Source organism: Carlito syrichta, unplaced genomic scaffold (assembly GCF_000164805.1).
Source record: "Carlito syrichta isolate Samal-C Ts95f unplaced genomic scaffold, Tarsius_syrichta-2.0.1 Scaffold268496, whole genome shotgun sequence".
NCBI classification, from domain to species: domain Eukaryota; kingdom Metazoa; phylum Chordata; class Mammalia; order Primates; family Tarsiidae; genus Carlito; species Carlito syrichta.
This window is the reverse complement of record NW_007212592.1, coordinates 1,938-27,149: the sequence shown is the minus strand read 5'-3', so window position 1 is coordinate 27,149 and position 25,212 is coordinate 1,938. Positions and strand designations below refer to the sequence as shown.

General features: G+C 35.9%; 1 protein-coding gene across 4 annotated transcripts in view; it reads left to right on the top strand.

The window, feature by feature from the left end:
• The window catches only part of PCMT1 (protein-L-isoaspartate (D-aspartate) O-methyltransferase), a 32,664-nt gene extending 8,904 nt beyond the window's left edge, over positions 1–23,760 (top strand). Inside the window, exons 2-7 of one of the 4 annotated variants that reach the window (XM_008052234.1) lie at positions 4,851–4,955; positions 6,197–6,228; positions 14,783–14,887; positions 17,627–17,747; positions 18,621–18,706; positions 23,428–23,760. In XM_008052234.1, the coding sequence (XP_008050425.1) occupies positions 4,851–4,955; positions 6,197–6,228; positions 14,783–14,887; positions 17,627–17,747; positions 18,621–18,706; positions 23,428–23,607 (629 nt within the window). In that variant the 3' untranslated portion in view covers positions 23,608–23,760. The remainder of the gene's footprint in view (positions 1–4,850; positions 4,956–6,196; positions 6,229–14,782; positions 14,888–17,626; positions 17,748–18,620; positions 18,707–23,427) is intronic. The other 3 variants (XM_021709637.1, XM_021709635.1, XM_021709636.1) reach the window with 3 other exon arrangements.
• Positions 23,761–25,212: the final 1,452 nt, after the last annotated feature.

Sequence of the window (25,212 nt, the reverse complement as noted above, 5' to 3'; positions counted from 1 at the left end):
GTAAAAAAGATTGGCCAGATAGAAAGTTCAGTATATTCTTTGTGGCTGCAGGGAACAACACTAAGGGTTCATGTGAGTGAGTTATAAAAAGGAAGATTCATCTTAATACAGGGAAATTTTCTAATAATCAGAATGGTTTGAATGTGGAAAGGGCTATTTGAGCTAGTAAGAATCACATTAATAGAATATGAGGGGAGGGGGAGGGGATTAACAGTAGCAAATATCTGTCTGGGGCTGGGAAAACACCTCTTATCAACAGGGTGTCTGAATGAAACGTAATTGTACACCTAACCCTTAACTGTACCCCACAAAACTATAATAAAAATACTGATTAATTATTAAAAAAAAAAAAAAAAAATAGAATATGATACCAATTTATGAAGTTAGACTTGATGGCATCTGAGGCCTCTTATATAGCCTTGAAAGTCTGTGAATCACACCACTGGAATTTGAATTTCAGGGAAATGAATAACTCAAGAATTATTTTGGGAGATGAATTGGTGGACCCCACTAAGCTATTTGAATATGTTAGTAGCAGTACAGTGATGTGGTAAACAGAAAGCTAACATTTTTTTTTTTTAAGGTTATATCATTTTATTTTCCCACCAGCAGTGAAAAAGAATGCTCATTGGAAAGCTGACATCAATGGCCCTACCTCTTATTTGTGTTTGATCTTGGACTACTTAACTAGTGTTTCTTATCTCAACTTTATCATCTGTAAAATGGAGCAATAATAGTACCTAATTTATAGGCTTGTTAAGATGGCATAAGATTATTTCATAATTTGTGAGTTCATATCCTAAAAGAGATAGTTAATGGAAAGTTCTTAGGAGTGTACCTATCACATGGTAAATATTCAGTAAATATCTCTATTATTATTACTTTGCTTTTGAAACTTAAAAAATACTTTCACTGTTTTATTTTGTTTTGTTTTTTTAAGACAGCGTCTCACTCTGTTGCCTAGGCTGCAGCAATGACCCAATCATAGCTCACTGTAACCTCAAACCCTTATGTTTAAGCAATCTTCTTGTGTAGCTAGGACTACAGCTGCATGCTATCATGTCTGGTTAATTTATTTAGTTTTTGTAAAGAGGGGTCTCTCATTATGTTCCCCAGGCTGGTCTCAAACTCCTGGCCTCAAGCAATTCTTGTGCCTAAGCCTCCCAAAGTCTTGGAATTACAGGTGTGAGCCACTGCACTGCTTTATTTTAATCATCTTTTGGGTAGTCTGCCTAGGCTTTTTTTGTGTAGAAATATTTTCTATTTTGGGTTATTTTCCAAAATGTATATTTTAAAATGGGAAGATTACGTTTATCATATTGCCCAGCTATGACTATTTACAGTGTTTTCTCCATTTGATATGTGTTGTTTGCTATTAAAAAAAAATTCTTTTGTTATTTAAAAGGCTTGTATGGTGCTGTTAATTTATCTTTTTTGTATCTTTTTACTATCTGATCTATCAGTATTAAGTGGTATCTTTGATTCCTTCTGTTACCCACACAATGGTGATCTAATTCTACTTTTTTTCTCATTGTTTTTAGTTATGTGCTTTCTGCTTTGTTAGAATACATAATATTTTAAGTATTGTTAGTTCACATGTCCCTATCCTTATTTTAGTCTTTGCTTCTACAGTTGGATATGTGTCCTTGGCTGACGTATCACTGGTTATCTCTTGGGTAGATAAAGCATATCCCCTAGAAGATTCCTCACTAAGGGCTTGTGTGTACAGCATTCTCTGAGTTCTTGCATGTTCAAAACACTTTTTTTCTTTAGCCTTGATATCTGAAGGACACCTTGGCTGAGTATAAAATCCTTGACTTATACTTTTAAAAATCAGCTTTATTGAGGTGTAATTTACATTGAATTTTATCAGTGTTAAGAATGCAATTTGGAAAGTGTGACAAACACATATAGTGCATGATCACCACCCAAATTATGATATAAAACAAAGGTCAGCAAACTACAGTCCACAGGCCAAATCTGCCTGCTACCTGGAACATAACACAATCTTATTTATGTAGTGTCTGTGACTGTTTTTGTACCACAGTGGCAGCGTTTAGTAGTTGCAGCAGAGACTGTATGGCCTGCAAAGCCTAAAATATTTACTATTTGGCCTTTTACAGATGTTTGCTGATCTTTACTATAGAATGCTGCTTTCACCCAAAAAGTTCCCTCCGGTCTTTTTGTAATTGATCTCTTCCCTCCACTGCCAACCCCTAGCAACTACAGATTGGCCTGTGCAACTATGGTTTTGGCTTTTCTAGAGTTTGTTTTAAATGGAATGACATAGTATATAGTCTCCTTGCCTTGCTTCTTTCACTTACATTAGTACTTTTGCGATTCATTGACGGTGTTGGATGTATCAGTAATTCACTCACTTTTATTGTTGACTTGCACTTTTATTCCCTGAATTTCCTGAAAATGCTGCTTTATTCTTGTTTTGCTTTGAATGATGCTTTTAAGAAACCTGTGGCCAGGCTCGGTGGCTCAGCCTGTAATCCCAGCACTTTGGGAGACCGAGGCAAGTGAATTGCCTGAGCCCATGGGTTTGAGAACAGCCCAGGCAACTTGGCAAGACCTAGTCTCCACAATAAATGAATAAAAAATTAGCCAGGCATGGTAGCATGCACCTGTAGTTCCAGCTACTTGGAAGGCTGAGGCAGAAGGATCACCTGAGCCTAGCAGGTCGACGCTGAGGTGGCCTTGAGTGTGCCACTGCACTCTAGCCTGGGCAAGAGAGTTGAGACTCCAATTCAACAGCAACAACAACAAAAAGAAACCTGTGGTTACTAAATTTTTTTTTTTTACCCTTACTAGGTAATTTGATCTTTTTTCCTTGCCTTTAAAATCTGATAGTTTCTTTAGAATGTATATTGCATTAATTGTTCTGATAATATTTTTACTTACTTTCTGGGAGTTTTCTTAGAATATTGTTTTAAATGTTGGTTCTGTTTAATCAGCTGAAATATTTTGATTTGCAGTTAGTTTTCTTTTTACAATAGCTTTGAGTTGCATTGGTTTGCTTTTTTTCTTTCTTTCCTAGTTTTAGGCATTTTGTGGACAGGGTTCAAGAGCATCCTGTCCTGTCTGTATAGTGTCTTGAAGTTTCATTTTATTTATTTTCTTTTCCTTTTTCTTTCCTTTCCTTTTCCTCCTTTCTTAATATAAAAATGGAGACAGGGTCTTGCTGTGTTTCTTAGGCTGGTCTCAAACTCCTGGCCTCAAACAATCCTCTCACCTCAACCTCCCAAAGTACCTCCCAGTTTTCCCACCAGTGAGCCACCATGCCCAGCTGACTTGCAGTTTCTTTAATGGCTGATGGTATTGGTAGCAGTGATGGGGAGAGGGTAGAAGTTAGCATACCTTGTTGGTTTTTTGTTCATGCAGGATTCTTAGCTTTATTCTTTCTTTCCCTTTATTGCCACATCTCCCAAAAGGTACTATACTCTTGCTATTTATCTGATTTTCCTTCAGAAGCAGTGCTTCTGGTAGTGGTTACCCCCAGTTCCACTGACTTTTTTAAAAAACAGTTTTGGTACATTATAGTTCCATATCATCTAAATCACTCAATTAAATTGTACAGTTCACTAGTTCTTATTCACAAATACATGCAACCATCACTATGGTCAACTTAATATTTTGTTACCTCAAACAGATACTCAGTCTCACCCTCCTATTCGCCCATCATCATTAGCCCTAAGCAACCACTAATCTATTTCCTGTCTATAGATGTGCCTGTTCTGGACATCTTATTTAATAGGCTCATACAATATGTGGTCTTCTTTCACTTACCATATTATTTGTTTTTTTAGTTGGAGTCTGTTACCCAGACTGCAGTGCAGTGGCACAGATCACCGCTCAATGCAGCCCTGAACTCCTGGGCTCGGGTGATCCTTCCACTTTGGGAAGTAGTTAGGGCTACAGGCATGCGCCATCACACCCAACTAATATTTTTTATTTTTTTGTAGAGATGAGGTCTCACTGTGTTGCACAGACTGGTTTCGAACTCCTGGGCTTAAGCAATTCTCCTGCCTCTGCCTCCCAAAATGCAAGAATTATGGGCATGAGTCACCATGTCTGGTCTACTTAGCATAATGTTTTCAAGATCCATCCATGTAGTGATGTGAATCAGTCTTTCATTCCTTTTATGGGTAAATAATATTTCATTGTATAGATATACAACATTTTGTTTATTTGTTCGTTGATGAACATTTGGATTGTTTCCACCTTTTGGCTTTTCTACATAATGCTGCAGTGAACATTCCTGTATAAGTTTATGTGGTCATATGTTTTTATTTCTTTTTGGTATAAGGCTGCACTTCTTTGCATATATCTTTAATGCTGGCTTTTGTTTTTCTTCTCTCTTCTTCCTTGACCACTTTTAATTCACTTCAGTTGTTGTCTACAGAAATAGAAATCTATGCCTCTATCCTAGATCTCTTTCCTGAGCCTCAGATCCATGTGTATAACTGACAGCTGAATATCCCCTCTTGTAGGATCTATAACCCCTACCTGAATATATACCTGAATAAATAATTTGCCCCTTTCCTCTGATCCTTCTCCAGGATTTTGGAAATCAGTGAATGGTATCAGCATCTCAACCCTTACCCCTACTCCCATCTCCAAATCCAGTCAGTCAAGTATTTATTAACTACTAAATAAACTCAAATCCTACTTCCCTCTGCTTTTACTGTTATCATTAAAGACCAGATTGCCATTACCTGGGCCATTGCAACAACTCCCAGTAATTCTGTCTCCCAGTCCAGTCCCTATAGTGCAACCAGAGTAATTCTTCTAAAATGCGTCTGATTATGTCACTCTGCTGAAAAGATTTGCCTCATTCATTTCAGAAAATGGAATCATCAAGACAGATAAAGTATTTGAAGTGATGCTGGCTACAGACCGCTCGCACTATGCAAAATGTAACCCTTATATGGATTCTCCACAATCAATAGGTAAGATTTAGATTTCTGAAAATGTTGCACTTTTCCTCATTTACTTTATGATTTTTGCAAGTAGGAAAAGACACAGATGTTTACCTATTATTACCTTGTTATTTTTAATGTTATGATTTAGTAAGTTTCATAATCTGAAACATCTATTTTAATAAAATGATATATCTTTTTCTGTTTTAACAAACAATATGTAATATGTATAAACAATTTAAACATTTTTTGGATAAAATATATTAATGGAAACAAAACTCTTAATGAAAACTTATAGTTTTAGCTGAGTGCTAAGTTTTCTTTAGAGGCCTTAATTCTAACTAAAGATTGCTTTTCTCATCAGCATTCATTTCTTAAATCAATATTTAAAGAAAATAAGTGTACTTAGGTTATTACCAACTTCTCTGCTTCACTTGCCCTGATTTTTTTGGCTTGTGTTTGTTTTAGAAAGTCCCATATTTAACTCCTTCTCCTGAAGCAGGTTTTGCTGAACTGCTGAGCCTTGGCAGTGGGCGCCTTTGAGGCTTAGAAGTGCCTCAGGATTCTGTCAGCCAGCTGCCATGCTATCTTCTTTTGAAGCACAGTAACAGCCAGCAGAGAAGATCCTGGGGAGCTTCTGAACCCCGAAGGCACCTGCTACCACCGCTCAGTGAAAATTGCTTCAGAGGCAGAAAGCAGCAGGTAAATAAGTTTTGAGAAAGCAACACTGGAAGAAAAGAAACTGAAAGCTAAGAACAAAGAAAAATTGTGTTAATTTACATCATATAAGAGGCAGAATAAGATGAAGTAGTTTATTAGTCTCTTAAGATACTTTGCTAGTTGCTCTGGTTTTTTTAAGATTGCCAGAAATATTAAGTAGTTTAATTTTGTACAGATTTTGCATACCTATTATATATGGAAACTTTTTAAAAATATGAATGTGAAGGAAAAACAAGTAAAAAATGTATCAACTCTCAACTTACTGAAATTCTTCCTTTCTTAGCCAAATAATACAGGAGAAGAAATTTGTGGAAATAGTTGGGACTGTTTTACTAGATGAGCACATTAGCCTCTGGCATGGTTATATTTTCTAATTTTAACTACTATGTGGCAGAACTTTAACAAGTAAAAGTTTTATTTTCTTGAAATCATAAAACTTAAAAAAGAATTATTGTGAAAAAATATGTATGGATGTTAAAAAAGGAATTATATGAAATATCCAGTATATTTTTGCAACTGAATGTATCAGTAGTTCTTTTCTTGTTTTGCAGGTTTCCAAGCAACAATCAGTGCTCCACACATGGTAAGTTACCTTTGTTCATTTGGTTCCGGGTAGATCACCTTTTTCTGTGTGATCTGTTTCTCTTCAGTAAAAAAGATTTTAAGAAAGTTTTAAAATTTTAATTATATCAATTTTGTCATCTATGTAAATTGGTAATGAGCATCTTATTCTTTTTCAGTTTTTAACCTAATACATGGTCTGTAGAAGGAGCTCTTCTTGGTGGAAACTGTCATATTAAAGTTTTTGGTGATGTCATTAGTTTCTATGACATGTAAAAATTGAACATGAAAGGTTATTTAATGATGAGTTAATTAAAGAAGAGAATATTTTAAATAGTGTAGTGGACATGTTATAGAAACCTCAAGTTGAATATCATTTTGCATTTTATTTGGAAAATTCATTAGGAAATGGTTAAGTGTAGCTTCCATGAGGGTGCATAGGTTTGTGAGAAGGACGTATTTTAAGTAATCTAGCACTTTTAATTTGTTGGGAATTTTTTTGAGTCTTATATGTCAATATTTGAATGAGTACTCTGTTGTATTTTGGTGGAAAGAACAATAGCTTTATTCTGATTCTTTGCAAGAATTTGAGTTTGTAGAAGCTTTTATTTAAACTTTATACCAAAATAAATTCTATGTATGTACTTCAAGTGAACTGATTATTGTATTAGGGGGAAAAAAAGGATATATTTATTAAAATTCAATAGAAAAGGCTTTTTTAAAGCTTGACCAAAAACATAGAAGCCCTTAAAAAAATCTGACATATCTTGGCAACATTGTATACCATTATAAAGTCCAAAAGTCACAAGTTGAACCATTGTAACTAAGGGTATGTCCATGTTGTGGAGTATTGTGAAGCTGTTAAATGAGGAAGTTGACCTACCTAGGCAATAAAAAAAAAAAAATTAGCCAGACATGGTGGCATGCACCTCTAGTCCTAGCTACTTGGGAGGCTGAGGTGGAAGAATTGTCCAAGCCTAAGAGTTGAAACTGCAGTGAGCTGTGATCATACCACTGCACTCCAACCTAGGCAACAGAATGAGACCGGGATTCAAAAAAAAAAAAGAGGAAGCTCTGCAAGCATGAAAATGGTAAAGTCTTCAAGAGACAGTGCGTATAAGGGTGTTCTGTAATTCAAGAGACAGTGCATGAGAGTGTTCTATAATGTACAAAAATCAAGTACATGCACATTTATTTTTCTATAGGAATGAAAACGAAAAATGATTTTTTCTAAGGTAGGGAACTAGGTGATTTGAAGTGGAAGTGAGATCTGTATTTTTACTGTATGTACTTGACCCATTATGCATTTATTTATTTATTTACTTAATTAATTAATTTTTGAGTACGAGTCTTCACTCTGTCATCCAGGCTGGTCTCAAACCCCTGGACTCAGGCAATCCTCTCACCTCTGCCTCCCAAAGTGCTGGGATTATGGGCATGAACCACCGCTCCTGTTATTTACTTATTTAAACATGAAATAGGAATGGCCTATTTATTTATTACCTTTTAAGATAAATTAATGTTTAGGAAAGTCATAGTTCTTTTTTTTTGAGTTGGAGTCTTACTTTGTCGCCCAGAATTGAGTGCAGTGGCCACTCCTGGCCACCAAAGTCTCGACCTGCTGGGCTCCGGCGATCCTTCCACCTCAGCCAGAACTACAGGTGTGCGCTACCACGCCCAGCTAGTTTTTGATTTATTGTAGAGATGAGGTCTCGCCAAGTTGCCCAGGCGGGTCTCGAACCCTCAGGCTCAGGCAATGCACTCGCCTCAGCCTCCTAAAGGCGCCGGATTATAGGCTGAGCCACCGAGCCCGGAAAAGTCATAGTCTTAAGACCTGCCAACAGTTTGAACTACTACTTAAATTGAAAGATTTATGTAGAAGCATTTACCTAATTTTGAAAGCTATATTGGAGAACAGGAACCCAGCATGTTTTGGAAGTTGACTGGCAGGGTATATTTTCAGGTAATACTGTGTGATTTTTTTTCTTTCCATAGAAGTTTGGTCCTGGATGTTCAGTTCACTGCCAAAAAAAACGTGACAGTTACTCCATGGCAAAGGATGCATTTTTTTTAACAACAACCAAAAATAGCAATTTTATTAATATATAACTCATATACAATAGAATTCATTCCTTTAAAGTATACATTTCTGTGGTTTTAATCTCTTCAGAGTTGTGCAAACATCACTACTGTCTAATTTCAGAGCATTTTCATCACTGCAAAAAGAAACCCCATACCCATTAGCCGTCAGTTCCCACCCCCTGCTCTGCCCAGGTCCTGGAGACTACTAATCTACTTTTTGTTTTTATAGATATGCCTATTCTGGACATTCCATGTAAATGGAATCTTATAATAAATGGCCTTTTGTGACTGTTTTTTTTTTGAGTTGGAGTTTCTCTCTGTTGCCCAGGGTAGAGTGCAGTGGCACACTCACAGCCACCGCTGTCTCAACCTGCTGGGCTCAGCTGATCCTTCCACCTCAGCTGGAATTACAGGCATGTACCAGCTACCACACCTGGCTTATTTTTTGATTTATTGTAGAGATGAGGTCTCTCCAAGTTGCCCAGGCTGATCTCGACCTCCTGGACTCAGGCAAACTTCTTGCCTCTGCCTCCCAAAGTGCTGGAATTACAAGCTTAAACCACCATGCCTGGCCTAGTTAATGTTTTTAAGATTTATCCATGTCATAGTATGAATCAGTACTGCATTCCTTTTTATGACTGAGCAGTATTCCATTGTCTGGATATACTGCATTTTGTTTATCAGCTGCTCATAGACTTTTGAATTGTTTCCACTTTTTGGCTGTCTAAATAATACTGCTATAAACATTTGTGGACACAGTTTTTTTGTGTGTGGTTCTATGCTTTCATTTTTCTTGGGCACATTATATACCTAGGAGTGGAATTGCTGGGTCATATGGTAACTCTGTGTTTAGCATTTTGAGGAACTGGTAAACCATTTTCCAAAGTGACTGTACCATTTTATAGTTCCACCAGCAATATATGATTATTCCAATTTCTCTACTCATTGTGGTTTTGATTTGCATTTTCCTAATGGTTAATGATGCTGAATAGCTTACTGTGTGCTTATTGGCCATCTGTGTATCTCCTTTGCAGTAATGTTTATTAAATTTTTTTTTTCTTTTTGAGTTGGGGTGTCACTCTGTTACCCAGACTGGAGTACAGGGTCACTCCGTTACCCAGACTGGAGTACAATGATCACCGCTCACTGCAGCCTCAAATTCCTGGTCTCAAGTGATCCTCCCACCTCAGCCTCCCAAGTCACCAGGGCTACAGGCATGAGCCATCGTACCCAGCTATTTTGTAATTTTTTTGTTTGCTTTGTAGAGATGAGGTCTCACTATATTACCCAGGCTGGTCTCAGACCTGGGCTCAAGCAATTCTCCTGCCTCAGTCTCTCAAAGTGCTGTATTATAGGTGTGAACCACCCTGCCTGGCCTTACTCATTTCTTAATTGGGTTATTTGTCTTTTTATTGGTGAAAATGCATTTTCTTTAAATGTATTAAAATTTTTAATGGCATTAAAATATGTGTAACATAAAATTTACCATTTTAACCATTTTTAAATGTACAGCTTAGTAGTGTTAAGTGCATTGGCATTATTATGCAACCAATCTTCAAAGCTCTTTTCATGTTGCAGAACTAAAACTCTATACCCATTCAATAACAACTCCCCTTTTCCCCATTCCTTCTTCATCCCAGCCTCTGGCAACCACCATTCTATTTTCTGTTTCTATGAATTGGACTACTCTAGGTACTTTGTATATGTGGGATCATATAGTATTTGTCTTTTTGTGACTGGCTTTTTTTTCCTTAACATATTGTTCACAAGGTTCATTCATGTCATAGCTAGTGTCAGAATGTTCTTCCAGAAAGGATACATGTTTTATTACTTACATTATCTTTTCTTTTTTCTCTCTCTTTTTTTTTTTTTTTTTTTAAATCTGAGTCTCACTCTGTCGCCCAGACTGGAGTATAGTGGCATGCTCACGGCTACCACACCTTCAATCTGCTAAACTCAGGCAATCCTTCTGCCTCAGCCTTCCAAGTAACTGGAACTACAGGCACATGCCACCACGCCTGGCTAATTTTTTGATTTATTGTAGAGTCAAGGTCTTGCCAAGTTGCCCAGGCTGGTCTTGAACTCCTGGGCTCAGACAGTCCTTTTGTCTTGGCATCCCAAAGTGCTGAGATTGCAGGCTTGAGCCACCACACTGGGCCTACTTACATTTTCTAACTAATTTATAACTCTTAATAAGGAAAACATGATAAATGACATCTGCATCTATTAAACCTTAAAATCACAAACTTGGGAGTATTTTAAATCCTGGAATATTTCCCAGAGTGGTAAAGAAAAATGTGGTATATGCAGTGGTCAAGAGATGAAGATAACAGATTATAACAGTGAATGGAAAAACAAAAATATGGGAGTCCATGGAGATTTAAAAAGAAAAAGAACAAGACAGAAAAAAAAAAAAACTGAAAACTTTTTTACATAAAAACAGAAGGATGCCAGTTAATGTATAAAGAATAATGAACTTTTAACAATCACCTATTTTTTAGTCATCAGTGTAATATTTGAATTAGGTAAAAATTATTAATGAATCTAAATCTATGAGGAGGAAGACATTGCAGAGCAAAAATATTCGTGTCTCAAATTATTATCCCACATGTCACTTCTTAATTATAAAGAAAAAAATTTACTTTGAAAATAGGGTGATCTGTTGGTCACTATGTTTACTGAATTGTTGAGGCTGACATGTCCAGTAGTGAGATGGCCCAGTTTTACATGCTTCCTGACAGGATGCTGTTGAGGAGGTGTACAGTAAGACCTGTGTGTGCTCTTGCTAGAAGTCTTTGGTCTGAATCTAACCCTGAGGAAGTAGACACATGTAGAACGTAGGGCATTCTGTGTAGGGACAGCTTGCTAGGACTTCTTAAATGAGTCAGCGTTCTAGGTGGTAGGTGGAGGAGGAGAATTGGGGGAGCATATTCTAGATTGGCAAATGCAGTGCATGAACTTGGAATAGACTGAGGGAAAAAACAGCCTTTTTTTTTTTTTTTTTTTTGGAGTTGTAGTCTCATTCTGTTGCCCAGGCTGGAGTGCAGTGGCACTCTTGACTACCGCAACCTCAGCCTGCTAAGCTCAGGTGATTCTTTCTCCTCAGCCTTCCAAGTAGCTGGAACTACAGGAATGTGCCAATACACTTGGCTAATTTTTTGATTTATTATAGAGATGAGGTCTCGCCAAGTTGCCCAGGCTGGTCTCAAACCCTCGGGCTCAGGCAGTCCTCTCACCTCGGCCTCCCAAAGTGCTGGGATTATAGGTGTGAGCCACTGCACCCGGCCAAAAAACAGCTATCTAACACAAATTTATTTGTTACCCCTAACAGGGTTCTGTGGACTTTCTGGTTTGAAAATTTGAAAACTCTTAGATTATGTGATGCTACATCTGTTAAAGGCCTTCTCATGTGTTATTTGGGAGAAAAGATAGCTTTAATTTGTTTGAAAAAAACATTATTATGGAAGAGTTCCAATACCACACACACAAATAAAATAGTATAATGAACCTTAGGTAATAGTCACTAAGCGTTAATAATTACCAACAATTTGCTAATCTTGTTTTATCTAACTCTCTCTCTTTTGCTGAAGTATTTTAAAGCAAATCCCAAGCATTATTTTATCCCAGATACATTAGTGTAAATCTCAGTTACTTTAAAAACACAACTACAATGCGATTTCCATACCTAACAATGTTACAAGATTGCCTTATGTCCATGTTCAAACTTTTCCATTTTCTTAAAAAAAATTTTGTAGTTAATTTACTTAGATCAGTACCCAAACAGGGTCCATACATTGACTCTTTTTGGTTTTGTTTTAGTTTTTTTAGTCTCTTTTAAAAATCCATTTATTTATTTATTTATTAAAGTGAGAAAGCAGGATTTATTGAGAAGACAGAAAAGCTCCCACAGCGGGAGGGGACCTGAAGGGGTTGCCCCCCACTTTTTAAAAAAATGTAATTTATTTATTGATGAAACTATTTCATTCATCATATAGAATTTCCCATGTTCTGAACTTGGTTGATTTTTTTCCCTTGTGGTGTTTAACTTGTTCCTTTAAAAAAATTTTTCAAGAACAATTTCTAATGGGTCATTCCTGTTGTATCATATCAAGAAGTACATATTGATCATCTCCTTTTAGTGTTTAGAATAAGTAGGTTTTTTGGGGGGTTTTTGAGTTGGAGTCTCACTCCATCGCCCAGACTGGAGTGCACTGGCACGCTCCCGGCCACCGCACTGACCTGCTGGGCTCTGGCGATCCTTCCGCCTTAGCCTTCCAAGTAGCTGGAACTAAAGGCACATGCTACCATGCCTGGCTAATTTTTGATTTATTGTAGAGATGAGTTGCCCGGGCTGGTCTTGAACCCGCGAACTCAAGCAATCCACTCATCTCGGCTTCCCAAAGCTCTGGGATTACAGGCTGAGCCACCAAGCCCGGCCAGAATAAGTAGTTTTTAAAAAATGTTTTTATAATAGGTACATGATAAAGTATACATCTTAAGTTTACAGCTTGATGAATCTTTACATGTGCACATATGTAAACCCCTACCAAGAACAAAATACAGGACATTTTTGTCACTTCAGAAGGTTCCCTGGGGCCCTTTCTTAGTTCCCCAAAATAACCAGTATTCTGACTTTTATCACCTAGATTAGTTTTGCAGAATAGGGAGTTTCCATTCTGCCCTTCATTTTGACATTGTCTATTTCTGATGATAAAATAAGTTTATTCTGACATAATTTCAAACTTACAGAAACGTTGTACAGATAATTCAATTCCTGTATACCTTTACCCATGTTCCCCAAATGTTATTTGACCACATTTGCTTTATCATTTATTCTTTCTCTTTCTGGTCCCTCTTCCATATGAATGTGTGTATTTATTTCCTTTTTTCTGAACTCTTTGAGAGTAAACTGCAGGCAAATACTCTTTACCTCTATAAAAGTAAGGATATTCTTGTACATAATCACAGTATGCTTTTCAAAATATGGAAATTAATATTGCTATAATACTGTTAGCAAGCTTACAGACTATAAGTATTCCTTACAGGAAAAGAAAATTGCATATCATGAATGTAATTTGATTGTTTGTCTTTTTAGTTTTCTTTAAAGAAAAACTGAGGAACAGTTCTTCATTCTTTTCATTGATGGCCTTGAAAATTTTTATGAATATGGGGCACTTATTTTATATGCTATCCATCAATTTGGGTTTGAGGTTTCCTCATAATTTGGTATGGGTTATGCATTTTTGCCTAGCATGTCCCAGAAGTGAAATATCTTAGCAGAGGCCTAAGTGTGTGTCCCCTAATTGTGATGCTAACTTTAATCATCTGATTAAGATAGTGTCAACTACGTTTAACTGAGAATTTTTTTTTCTGAATTCCATTGTAAAGTTACTGTTTTTCATTTTGTGATTATTAAGTATATTGGGCAAATACTTTGAGATTATGTCAATATCCTGACTATCCTGTTTATTCATCAGATGTTAATTCATTAGTTTTAGCTTCCATTTATGATTTTTGCCTGAACCAGTTGTTGCTGAGATGGTTGCCCAAAGACAGTTTCCTAAGTTTATTAGTTGGAACCAAGATCTGGTAGTAAATGTGTTTATTGCTAATGAACCTGATGATTTTTAATAATGAAAATGCCAGGCATTTAAGGACAGCTTTTAAAATAACATTTATTAGATTCAACTTCATATTTTGCAAAAGCTCTGACATACAAGTTTATAAGGATGAAGTAAAGAAGGTTTTATTTCTTGGTTTGATCCAAAGCATAATGAATATGATTTTATATATAATTTATATATACTGTAAGCATGAAAACATATATCCTTTGGCCCTTCGATTCTGCTTCTAGGAGTTTATCGTATAGATACAGTTTACAAGGTTTTTATATATCTTATTACATTTTATCCTACAGATATACATTATAAGTTTATTTTATCTTTTTGTTATAGAGGATTAGAGATAACTTGAATATCTCCCATTAGTGATACTTGTTATTATAACATTTATACAAGAATATACTTCTTAGCCACAAAAAGAATAAAAAGCTGTTTGAGTATTGATGTGAAAGATTTTTCAAGATATAATAAATGAAAAAATTTATATGTATTTGCTTGTGTATTCTAAGGATGAATATTTTTTGGAAGAAATCACAAGAAGCTGGTAACATTGGTTGCCTTTAGTGTGTTAAACTGGATGGTTTGGGAATGGGAGTGGAGTAGGGACTTTTTACTATAAATTCTTTTATCTTTTGACTTTGGATTAATTACATTTAAAAAATTCATACTCTGGAGATCTAAAATGATGGAATCACTTGATCTAAGTATAAGAATTCTAACAGTGAGAATTATGTAATTCCTGTGTAAATATATGTTTTTGTTGTCTTGGTAGATGACAATAGTAGAAAAGTTGGTGGAAAAATGGTAACTTTGTATGCCATAGTATGTGATCTTTAGAGTCTTGAATGAATATTTGCTTTGTTCTTTTGACAGCATGCATATGCACTAGAACTTCTATTTGATCAGTTGCATGAAGGAGCTAAAGCTCTTGATGTAGGATCTGGAAGTGGAATTCTTACTGCATGTTTTGCACGTATGGTAAGAGTTATATTTTTTTATTCTGGCCCCAACAGAAGAGTATTTGTATGATTTGGCTGTGTTTTTTTTCACTAGTGGTTTTGATGTTGTTTGTTTGTCTATTAACACATTGATTGGCAAATTTTTCACTTTCCTAATACTCAGAGCAGGTGAAAATTTTTAAAAATTTAAAAAATCTGAAGCTGGTTGCCACAAACTTCTGTCATTAAGCACAAGAGAAATGGTCTTTTCTAAATTGTCACTTTTTTTGCAATACAACTGAAAGTTGCAGACACATCCAGTATTTGCCTCAGATACCACTCTGACTAGCATTCCGTACTTTGTATTTTTATTTGGGTTATAAACCAAATGTATATTATATATTCATTTACATTGCATTGTTACATCACTATTTGTCTCACTATCACTAGTAAGTTCACTGGATTCACTTTCGACCTCATCAGCATTTATTTCTTCATTTTCCATAATTATGGTAAATTATTATTATTTTTTTGAATTGGAGTCTCACTCTGTTACCCAGTCTGGAGTGCAGCGGCACACTCACAGCCACTGCAGCCTCAACCTGCAGGACTTAGGCAATACTTTCGCCTCAGCTTTCCAAGTAGCTGGAACTACAGGTGTGCGCCACCATACCCAGTTAATTTTTTTGATTTATTGTAGAGACAAGGTCTCACCATGTTGCCCAGGCTGGTTTCAAACCCGTGGGCTCAGGCAATCCTCTTGCCTCTGCCTTCCAAAATGCTGGGATTACAGGCATGAGCCACCGTGTCTGACTGGTAAATTATTTTTAGTGTTGAAGTATGAAAGTCCTGAAATATCAAAATACAGGCATACAAGACTAATTGCAACAAAATATTGACCAATTTGCAATTTTTACCAACTATGTAAATCAATAACAACATTGCATAGTCGATATCAGATACTTATCTCAATTAACTTTCTCTCTCCCTCACTATTCATTTTCAAGCAAAATATAATAGCACATACATATGACAACATTGCAGCATTCAGAAACAGAATTTGCAAAGATGTAAGTTCACGTCATCGGCAACCAGGAACAGAATTTGGAATGATGTAAATTTACGTTGGCAATCGCGAATGAGTTAAGAGAGCAGTTAGAATGAGCATCACTTAGGATTGTGTTGTTGTGACAGAATATTTTACCCAAACTGGCAGAGCTAAAAGGGAATTTATTTAGTTTATATAATGGAGAAGTCTAGAAGTAAATCTGGCTTCTTGTGTGGCTGGATTTAAAAGACCAGACATTGTTATTGACAGTGGATTTCTCTCTGTTTCTTGGTTTGGTTTTACTTTTTCCCTACATATTGGTTGTATTATCATGTAGGCTCTACCCTTATGATCCAGGATGGCAGCCAGTAGCTCCACACTAGTCTTCCAAGTTCTCACTTGGCAGAAAAGAATAGGGTGAGCCTGGTTTCCAAACACTCCTACAGGTTTATTGGGAATGACAGTAGAAAAAGTGCTCTTAGAAAAATGGCTTGTGTATTATGCTTCAACTTTTATCATCAGAGACTTATCTGGTAAATTATTATCCAGAGTATAAGCTGGGAACCACTAGTATACCTTGGAGTAAAGGTTTATCTGTGTTCAGATAATCAGAACAGTTTGATTATGAGAATCTTATGCCAGGGTGCCACACTGGAAGATTCTGGTCTACTTAAGTTGTGATTTATGAATCCATCTTGTACTAGAATCCATGTAACTTGCTATAAATATATAATCAGCAGACCCACTAGAATGTAAGCTCCAAGGAGGTAGGAATTTTGTCTGATATTTTGTCATTGGTGTGTCCTAAGCATCGAGAACAGTGCTTGGCACACAATAAGGACTCACATATTTTTTCAGATGTTTTGTAAAAGATAAGTCCTTATTAATGGGTATCAGATTTTTTCCCCCAGAAGGTTAGAGTAGCATTTAATTAGTGACTTGTTCTCTACACTCAACATGTTTATAGTTTTAGAGGAATATTTATTTTTAAAAACCACTAGGTTTTTCATGATTTTTAAATTTAAAAAATTAAAGTTTTTCACACATTTATCACGTGCTAGTTCGTGTTCTAAGTGCTTTTCATGTATCCTTTTATTTAGTCTTCAAGTCCTTTATGGGGTAAACACCATTTTACTCCTAGTTTTATAGCTGAGGTTAACTTTTCAAGGTTATAAAGTTATAAGTGATAAAACTTAGATAAGAACCCAGGTAGTCCAACTGTGCAAAATCTTTATTATGTTACTTTTTTTTTAACAGTTAGTATTAATATTTGGGTCTTTTAATATTTATATATGTTTTTCACTAGCAGCAGTAGAATAAGGTAGAAAATCTCTCTCCATCAAATTTTTTACGTAGCATTTTAACATTTAAAGTTAGGCTGCTTTTAAGTGGAATTTATATTTTTAAAAAATTATACTACCATTAATACTAGTAGTTAAATTCATAGTTCTGGATTTAAAAATTAGAAATCTAAGAAAGATAATTTTGCTTAGTATTGTAAGGTTTTGTAATTCTTTCTTCTTAATCGCTTAAATATTCTGTGAGAGTGACAGTTGAGAAGGTTATATATGGTAAATAATTTATGATAAACTGTTTAGCAACTGAATTGGAGGCTTATGCTGTTTATTTTTGATTTCTTATTGTAGAATATGACTTTAGATAAGAAACATTTCAATGACACTATTTAAAAAAACAGCTCAATGAGCTATTGAATTATTTTATCTCCTCCAGGTTGGATGTAGTGGAAAAGTCATAGGAATTGATCACATTAAAGAGCTAGTAGATGACTCAATAAATAATGTCAGAAAGGATGATCCAACACTTCTGTCTTCAGGAAGAGTGCAACTGGTTGGTGAGTATCAAGAAACTTAAAAAATTTCTTCTCTCTTCTCCAGAGAATTTTTATTTTCAGAAAATCTAGAGCAAGCTAAATAACATACACGAAGTAATTACTGCATTGTTTAAAAATTTGCTTTTAAGTACTAAAAAAGAAAAACAATTTATCTTTTTGCCTACCTGGTGAGTGAATAGCACTGTATCTCATTGTGATTTTAATTTTGTATTTTCTTATTAACCAGTGAGGTTGGTTACCTTTTTCAATGTGTGTGACCATTTGAATTTCCTCTTTTGTAATGTACCTGTTCAGGTATTAGGTTGTTTGTATTTTATTTGATTTCTACAGCTTCTAGCCCTTTGTTTATACATTTTATAAATTTTATTTTTCCCTCTGTGGTATACTTAGCAGGTTTTGTTGAATAAACATTCTTAATTTTATTGTAGTCAGACTTACCAATTTTTCTAGTGCTTTTTGTGTCATGCTTAAGGATATCCTGAAGTCATGCAGTATGTTCCTATATTATAATTATTTTTAAATTATTTTATTTTTAAAATGTGGGGTACAAATGAGGGTTAGGTACATATGTAGTCATCATACAGGTAAAGTGTGGGTGCCCTTATTGATGTTCTGTGCCCCTCCCCATATATTACTTCTTAGAAGCTTTATTGTTATAACTTTTCACATTTAGGTCTTTGATCTTCCTGACCGTGATTTTTGTATCTGTGTGAAGTAGGGGCCCAGTTATATTTTTTTCATATGAATATCCAGTTGTCCTAGGATCATTTATTGAAAAATCTATCCTGTCTCCATTTTAAGCCTCTTGTGCTATAATTCTTCACATTAGGTTTGATCTGAACAGGGTTTGAAAGTGTAACTTTGTTCTTTCAGTGGGAGATGGAAGAATGGGCTATGCCGAAGAAGCCCCTTATGATGCTATTCATGTAGGAGCTGCAGCCCCAGTGGTGCCCCAGGCAGTGAGTTGGGATTTTTTGTGGTGTTTGTGTGTTTTATTCAACTAAAACTCTAAAAGACTTATATAGAGATGACTTCTAGATGATGTCCAAAATATAATTCGACTTTTGTGTCATGCTTTTTGGTTATACTTAGCTATTACTTTTTTTCCATATGCAAATAATTATGTAAATGACAGGAAAATTACTAAACACAAGCTCATGGCTATATTTTTTTTCTTTTTGAGTCAAAGACTCATTCTGTTGCCCATGCTGGAGTGCAGTGGACAGCCACAACAGCCTTGACCTGCTGGGCTCAGGCGATCCCTCCTCCTCAGCCTTCCAAGTAGCTGGAATTATAGACACACACCGCCACGCCTGGCTAATTTTTTGATTTATTGTAGAGATGATGTCTCTTCAAGTTGCCCAGTCTGGTCTCGAACCTGTGGGCTCAGGCAATCCTCTCACCTCAGTCTCCCAAAGTGCTGGGATTATAGGCGTAAGCCACTGTGCCTGGCCATGACTGTCTTATTTGAAGCAGTATTTGATCCGGGTAGGAACTAGGACAACAGTAAAATTGAGAAAATCCCTTTGGAGTTCATGACCTGGTACTTAGTTTGGTGTTTTATTTTTTAAAATTTTTGTAGAGATGAGATCTCACTATGTTGCCTGGGCTGGTCTTGAAATTCTGGGCTCAAGCAGTCCTCTTGCCTCGTCCTCCCAAAGTGTTAGGATTATAGGTGTGAGCTACCACACCCAGGCTTTTTTTTCCTCCTTTATTAAAATTAAAAAAAAATTTTTTTGGTGTTTTGTTAAATACTAGAATATGCAAGATACATTAGGTGCATGGGAGATACCAGAAGTATTTGTCATACATTGTACCCTCACAGATCTTGTATCCTAGTAGAGATGTGTCACACATATAATAGAAAAATTAATTATATGATAACCTGTCTTTAGTATATGATATATAGTGGCGGGCAAAGAAAATGTGTAGATAAGGGAGAGAATTTTGCAATTAAGGAGACTTGACATAGGGATGGAACTTGAAGTGAATCTTAAAGAATAGTAGGATATGGTAGAGCATGGTGACTCAAGCCTATAATCCTAACACTTTGGGAGGCTGAGGTGAGGGGATTGTCTGAGCCCCTGGGTTTGAGAATAGCCTGGGCAACTTGGTGAGACCTCATCTCTACAATAAGTCAAAAAATTAGCTGGGCTTGATAGCACACGCCTGTAGTTCTGGATTACCTGAGCCCAGCAGTTCAACACTGGGGTGTCGTGAGTGTGCCACTGCACTCTAGCCTGGGCGACAGAGTGAGACTCTAACTCAAAAAAAAAAAAAAAAAAAGACTAGTAGGATATGCATTGTTGGCAATGGGAAGAAAGAACATTCCGAGATTGTATAATATATAGTCAAGGAAATATTCAAGGTACAATGTTGATTTTTCATTTTAGTAGGACTCTGATAAATATATGTCAGGCCTTAATAATCTTTTGTAAAGATCACTGAAATCCCAGGTTTCTATTACATATAAATTTTATGTAGTTCTTGACTAGATGATTGGGGTTGAAAGTAACTGCTTCTTCTGCATAGTCTCATCCTTTCCCCAACCTGTAAAATTTTATTTTTTATATGTTAAGATCAGTTATGAGGAGCTGAAGGTTAAGGGATTTGCTTTGGTCATTGATTTAGTGCTTATTGGCTGAATGAGTGGGAAAATCATTTAATCTCTCTGACCCTGTTGGTTGTCTGTTTAAAAAAAAAAAAGGTAGACTGAACCAGCAGTTTTAACACATTTTAATTGAAGTATTAAATTAACATAATGTAGAAAAGTGTATGAGTCATAAATAAACAACTCAATAAGTTTTCACATATAAGCATATTACCAATGGGTTTTTAACTTTTTAAAAAAATATTGGCAGCTTAGAGTGAATAGTTAAAATGTGAAATAGAATAGAACTGTGTTCAAACAAGAGGAGTGGGTGTAAGGCCCAGCTTCCCTACCAGGGTCTTGAGCTGATCTCAAACACTATTTCTAGATTTAGCGCAATATGAATTTAAATGTTATAGTAGCACTTGCAAGTATTATGGGGTCTATATACACCTGATTAAATTGAAAGGTATGTGGTCTGAAGGAGCTTTCCAGTTTTAACATCTTTTCATTAAAGATGTTTATGCCTCCTCTTGGATATCACCCCAAAACGACTAGAAAAACAGGAAGCAGAGACATAAACTCCATATTCAGTGAACTAGGAGATTATATCTGTAATCCTGAACTCTGCAGTGTGTGAAACTAGGAAGCAGATGGAGTAATAACTGACCCAGAAGTGGGGAGGAAGTAAAATGAGAGAATGCAGAGAGGAATAGCATGCAGAAGCAGTTTGCTCTGCAGAAACCTGAAAAGGCTTAGGAACTAGAGGTTTTAAGACCTTGGAATTCAGAGTGAAGCATGGATCTAAAAAGAGGGGCTGCTACTAAGCCCTAAGAAAAAATTTTTCCAAACACTGATAAACATCATTCTGTAGTTAGTTTGAAAATATCTATCTACTAAGTGCTCAAGACAATGAATTTTTAAAATAAGAAAAAAACCACAGTATCATCATGAAATTTTGGAATATTAGGGATAAAAGAGAAGGTTCTAAATGTTTCTTGAAAAGCAAAACAGATCTTCTGTTAAGACTGGTAATTAGAAGAGTATCAGACTGCAAAATAACAGCGTTTGAATCAACAAGTCAGATGAGCAAACCATCAAAATTCTGAACTGAAAATTACTTCCAACCTTGAATTATATTTGCACACACATCACCAAATAAATAAAGATAGTTTGACTTACAAATCTCAATCTGTTTAAGAATATTCCCTGCACTATTTTCACACAGTGCTTCTGGAGGAATTGCTATAATAATATCATTTAAAAATGAGGCAGTAAGAGAAGGGGGAGACAGTAGGAAAAACCAAAAGAGGAAACCAAGTAGGGGTAGGGCATCTTGGCCAAAGAGAGGTATGGGAGTGCCCAGGGTTATTTGCAGAGGGTCGTCCCAGGGTGAAGGCTGTGCAACAGGTCAGTCCAGATTTGGAACAAGAGGAGGAAGCTGCTAGAAAGGAGTCTACAGAAAAGAAAAAAAAAGTACTAATTAGGAAGGTTTGACTGTGAATTTTTGTTGAGAAGTTATTGGAGGGTAGAAGGATTTAGACACATTTACAAAGAAAATTAAGTGAATGAAGAAAGAATAGACTTCAATTTTAGCTGTAGGGAAACAAAACTATTATATAAGAAAGAAAACAATCACTGTATTCTTCTTGGCTCAGCATCAAATCATATTTACACAGTTATAACTGAAAATGATTTTAATAAAAATTATGATTGATTGAATTGGGGGAAGGAAGCAGAATGTATGTTACGAGAGCTCAATCCTTATGGAAGACACCGCTAATAGGGTTTAAAATGACTGCATTTAGGGAATAAGTTTGCGGAGAGGGAGCAAGTCTGATGTTTTTCCTTGTAAACTTTGAAATTGAGAAAAACAACTCAAAATATACTTCCAAGTATTACTTTGATAAAAATTAAAATGGAAAAATTAAGACTCACTGACAACCAAAATTTTAATGAGGGCAGCTTTCCCTGGGATATTAAATACTATCCAAACTAAGATTTCTTTCTTATTGCTTCTTATTAATCTATAAGGCTATATGAAAATGGTAACATGATTTAAAAGCTTTCTGACTGGAGGGGCTTTCATTGAATGTTCTTGGTTCTTCATTGATAGGGTATCCTCATTCTAATACTGCAGGGACTCCAGCCCTACCTTCCCTCCTCATGGTACCGGTAATCCTAAATTTAATTATAGACTAGGATTCCCTTCTCTTTGCTTCAGTGATGTCCTAGATTCTACAATAATAGAATAGGGATTCCTTGCTGATTTCCTACACTTCTCCTTCCTCACCCTCTCCTTTCCAACCCACAAAGTTTCAAAACAGGCACACAGGCATTAGAATTGTATGCTTTGCCCATGGCCTCCTCGAGAGGGCAGTTCTGCATTAGATGCTTCAATTAGAACGTTTTGAGCACTGCAGTTATACCAGGTTATACTGTGTTAGATGCTAGCAGCACAAAGATGAGTAAGACACAGTTCCTGTCCTCAAGGAACTTGTGGTTTCATAGAGAAGGCTAATTGATGAGTAATAGCATAACAATTCAAGTATATGCAGTTAAAATATCCCTTATTTAAAATGCTTAGGGCCAGAAGTGTTTTGAATTTTTTTTAAAGATTTTTTTGGATTGTAGAATATTTGTGTATATATAACCAGATATCCTGGGGATAGAACCCAAGTCTAAACATGAAGTTCATTTGTATTTCATATACATCTTATATATATAGCCTGAAGGTAATTTCATACAATATTTTAAATAATTTTGTGCATGAAACAAAGTTTTAACTGTGACTCATCACATGAGGTTAGGTGTGAAATTACCCACTTGTGATGTCATGTTGGGTGTTCAAAGAGATTTAGATTTTGTAACGTTTCGAGGTTTGAGTCTCGAGTGATACTCTATGCTACATAAAGTACATAAAGAGTTTTGAGCATAGAGTGATGCTCTATGCTACATAAAGTACATTTATTCTTTCGGTCATGGACACTAAAAGTTGTTTACATTAATGTTAAATGATATTTATATAAAATGTATAACCTAGTGTATATGTGTTTTTCTTTCTTTTTATTCATTCATTTATTTATTTAGCTAATAGACCAGTTAAAGCCTGGTGGAAGATTGATATTACCAGTTGGGCCTGCAGGTGGAAACCAAATGTTGGAGCAGTATGACAAACTACAAGATGGCAGCGTCAAAATGAAGCCTCTGATGGGGGTGATATACGTGCCTTTAACAGATAAAGAAAAGCAGTGGTCCAGGTGGAAGTGATTTTATCTTCTGCTCTTTCTTCTTCCACACATGCAAGGTGAAAGTGTGTGGATTTTAAGACATTAGACTACAAGAGTTGTTTTTTTGGTTGTCACCTTATGCTACTCCATTATAATATCAGAAATTCATTACATTAAAAATGTGAAAATTTTTGCATGTTCTGCCCCTCTTTTGGTTTCACTCATATCTTTGGGAAAGGGAGGGTGAGACTTGGTTGACACAAAGATTTATTTATTTATATTCAAAGAGATTTTCAGCTGCAGTTCAGTACTTTCTAAGGATATTTTATTCATTATCAGCCACTCTGTTTCTGTATTTATAAATCATTTTTATAGCTGTGGTATGGGTATGGAAACCGGCTTTGGTCTGGAGAAGACAAGGCCATTATTTCCTGCCTCATTCCTGCTCTATTGTACTTTTGTTACAAAGAGAAAAAGGGGATAATAGTTAACTCAGTTTTTGAAAATGTCAGGACATTCTGCCTCTCAGCTTGATTTCTCTCTTTCAGTCAGATTCCTACATGTCTGACATCTGTACCTGTTTTACATTCAGCCTTGTTTCAGAGCCACCATAAGAAATAAACCTCTCACCATTCTATAGAGTAGACCAGCCAATGTTTAGGCTATTCTAGCTAAATTCCTGGGGAGGGATGAGGATTCTATAAGAGACCCAGTCTCACAAACCCACCCAGAGGGTCAGTAGCATGCTGCAGATTTCAGCACAGCATGGCTTATTATAAATATAAATGCCCACTTTTGTTTGATGTTGCAGCATAATCTGAGTATTTTGTTTGAAACTAAAATTTCTCTTCTTCCTCTTTTTCTCCCTTTACCACTCCCTTCCGTGAGGGGAAGTGAGATCAGTACATTAGAGTGTCATTAGCTAAGATTACTTGAAGTTAAATGCCAAAATGAGAAAGGCTTTTCAATTTCCTTGTCTTAGAATCTATTTTTATTTGACATAAGATTCTTATTTTAAGATAATTATTTTCTTAATAAGTAAGATGGTGATTATAAGTTTAATAGACCTCAATTTTGTTTTTTGGAAAGAGGAATGACACTGGATGAATATTGAATTTTAAAAATGGTAATGAATCTAACTTAGTTTGTTCAAAACTGTGTTTTACTTTTAACTAAACTCAGATCAACCTTTTCTAAAATATCTTACTAGGAATTGCATTTTATTCTTCACCTATAGCTAGTTTCTGTGAATTCTGGCTTGGAGCACAGTCACTTTAAAAAATTCCTTAGGCCGGGCTTGGTGACTCAGTCTGTAATCTCAGCACTTTGGGAGGCTGAGGCGAGTGGATTGCCTGAGCCATTGGTTCGAGACCAATTGGGGCAACTTGGTGAGACCTCATCTCTAAAATAAATAAAAAATTAGCTGGTGTGGTAGTGCACGCCTGTATTTCCGGCTGCTTGGAAGACTGAGGCGGAAGGATCACTGAAGCCCAGCAGGTCGACACTGGGGTGGCCATGAGTGTGCCACTGCACTCCAGCCTGGGCGACAGAGTGAGACTCGAACTCAAAAAAAAAAAAAAAAAATAGTCCTTTAAACAACTATGGGTCTTCTCAGTTAGAATCAGATTTAGTTATTAACAACTAA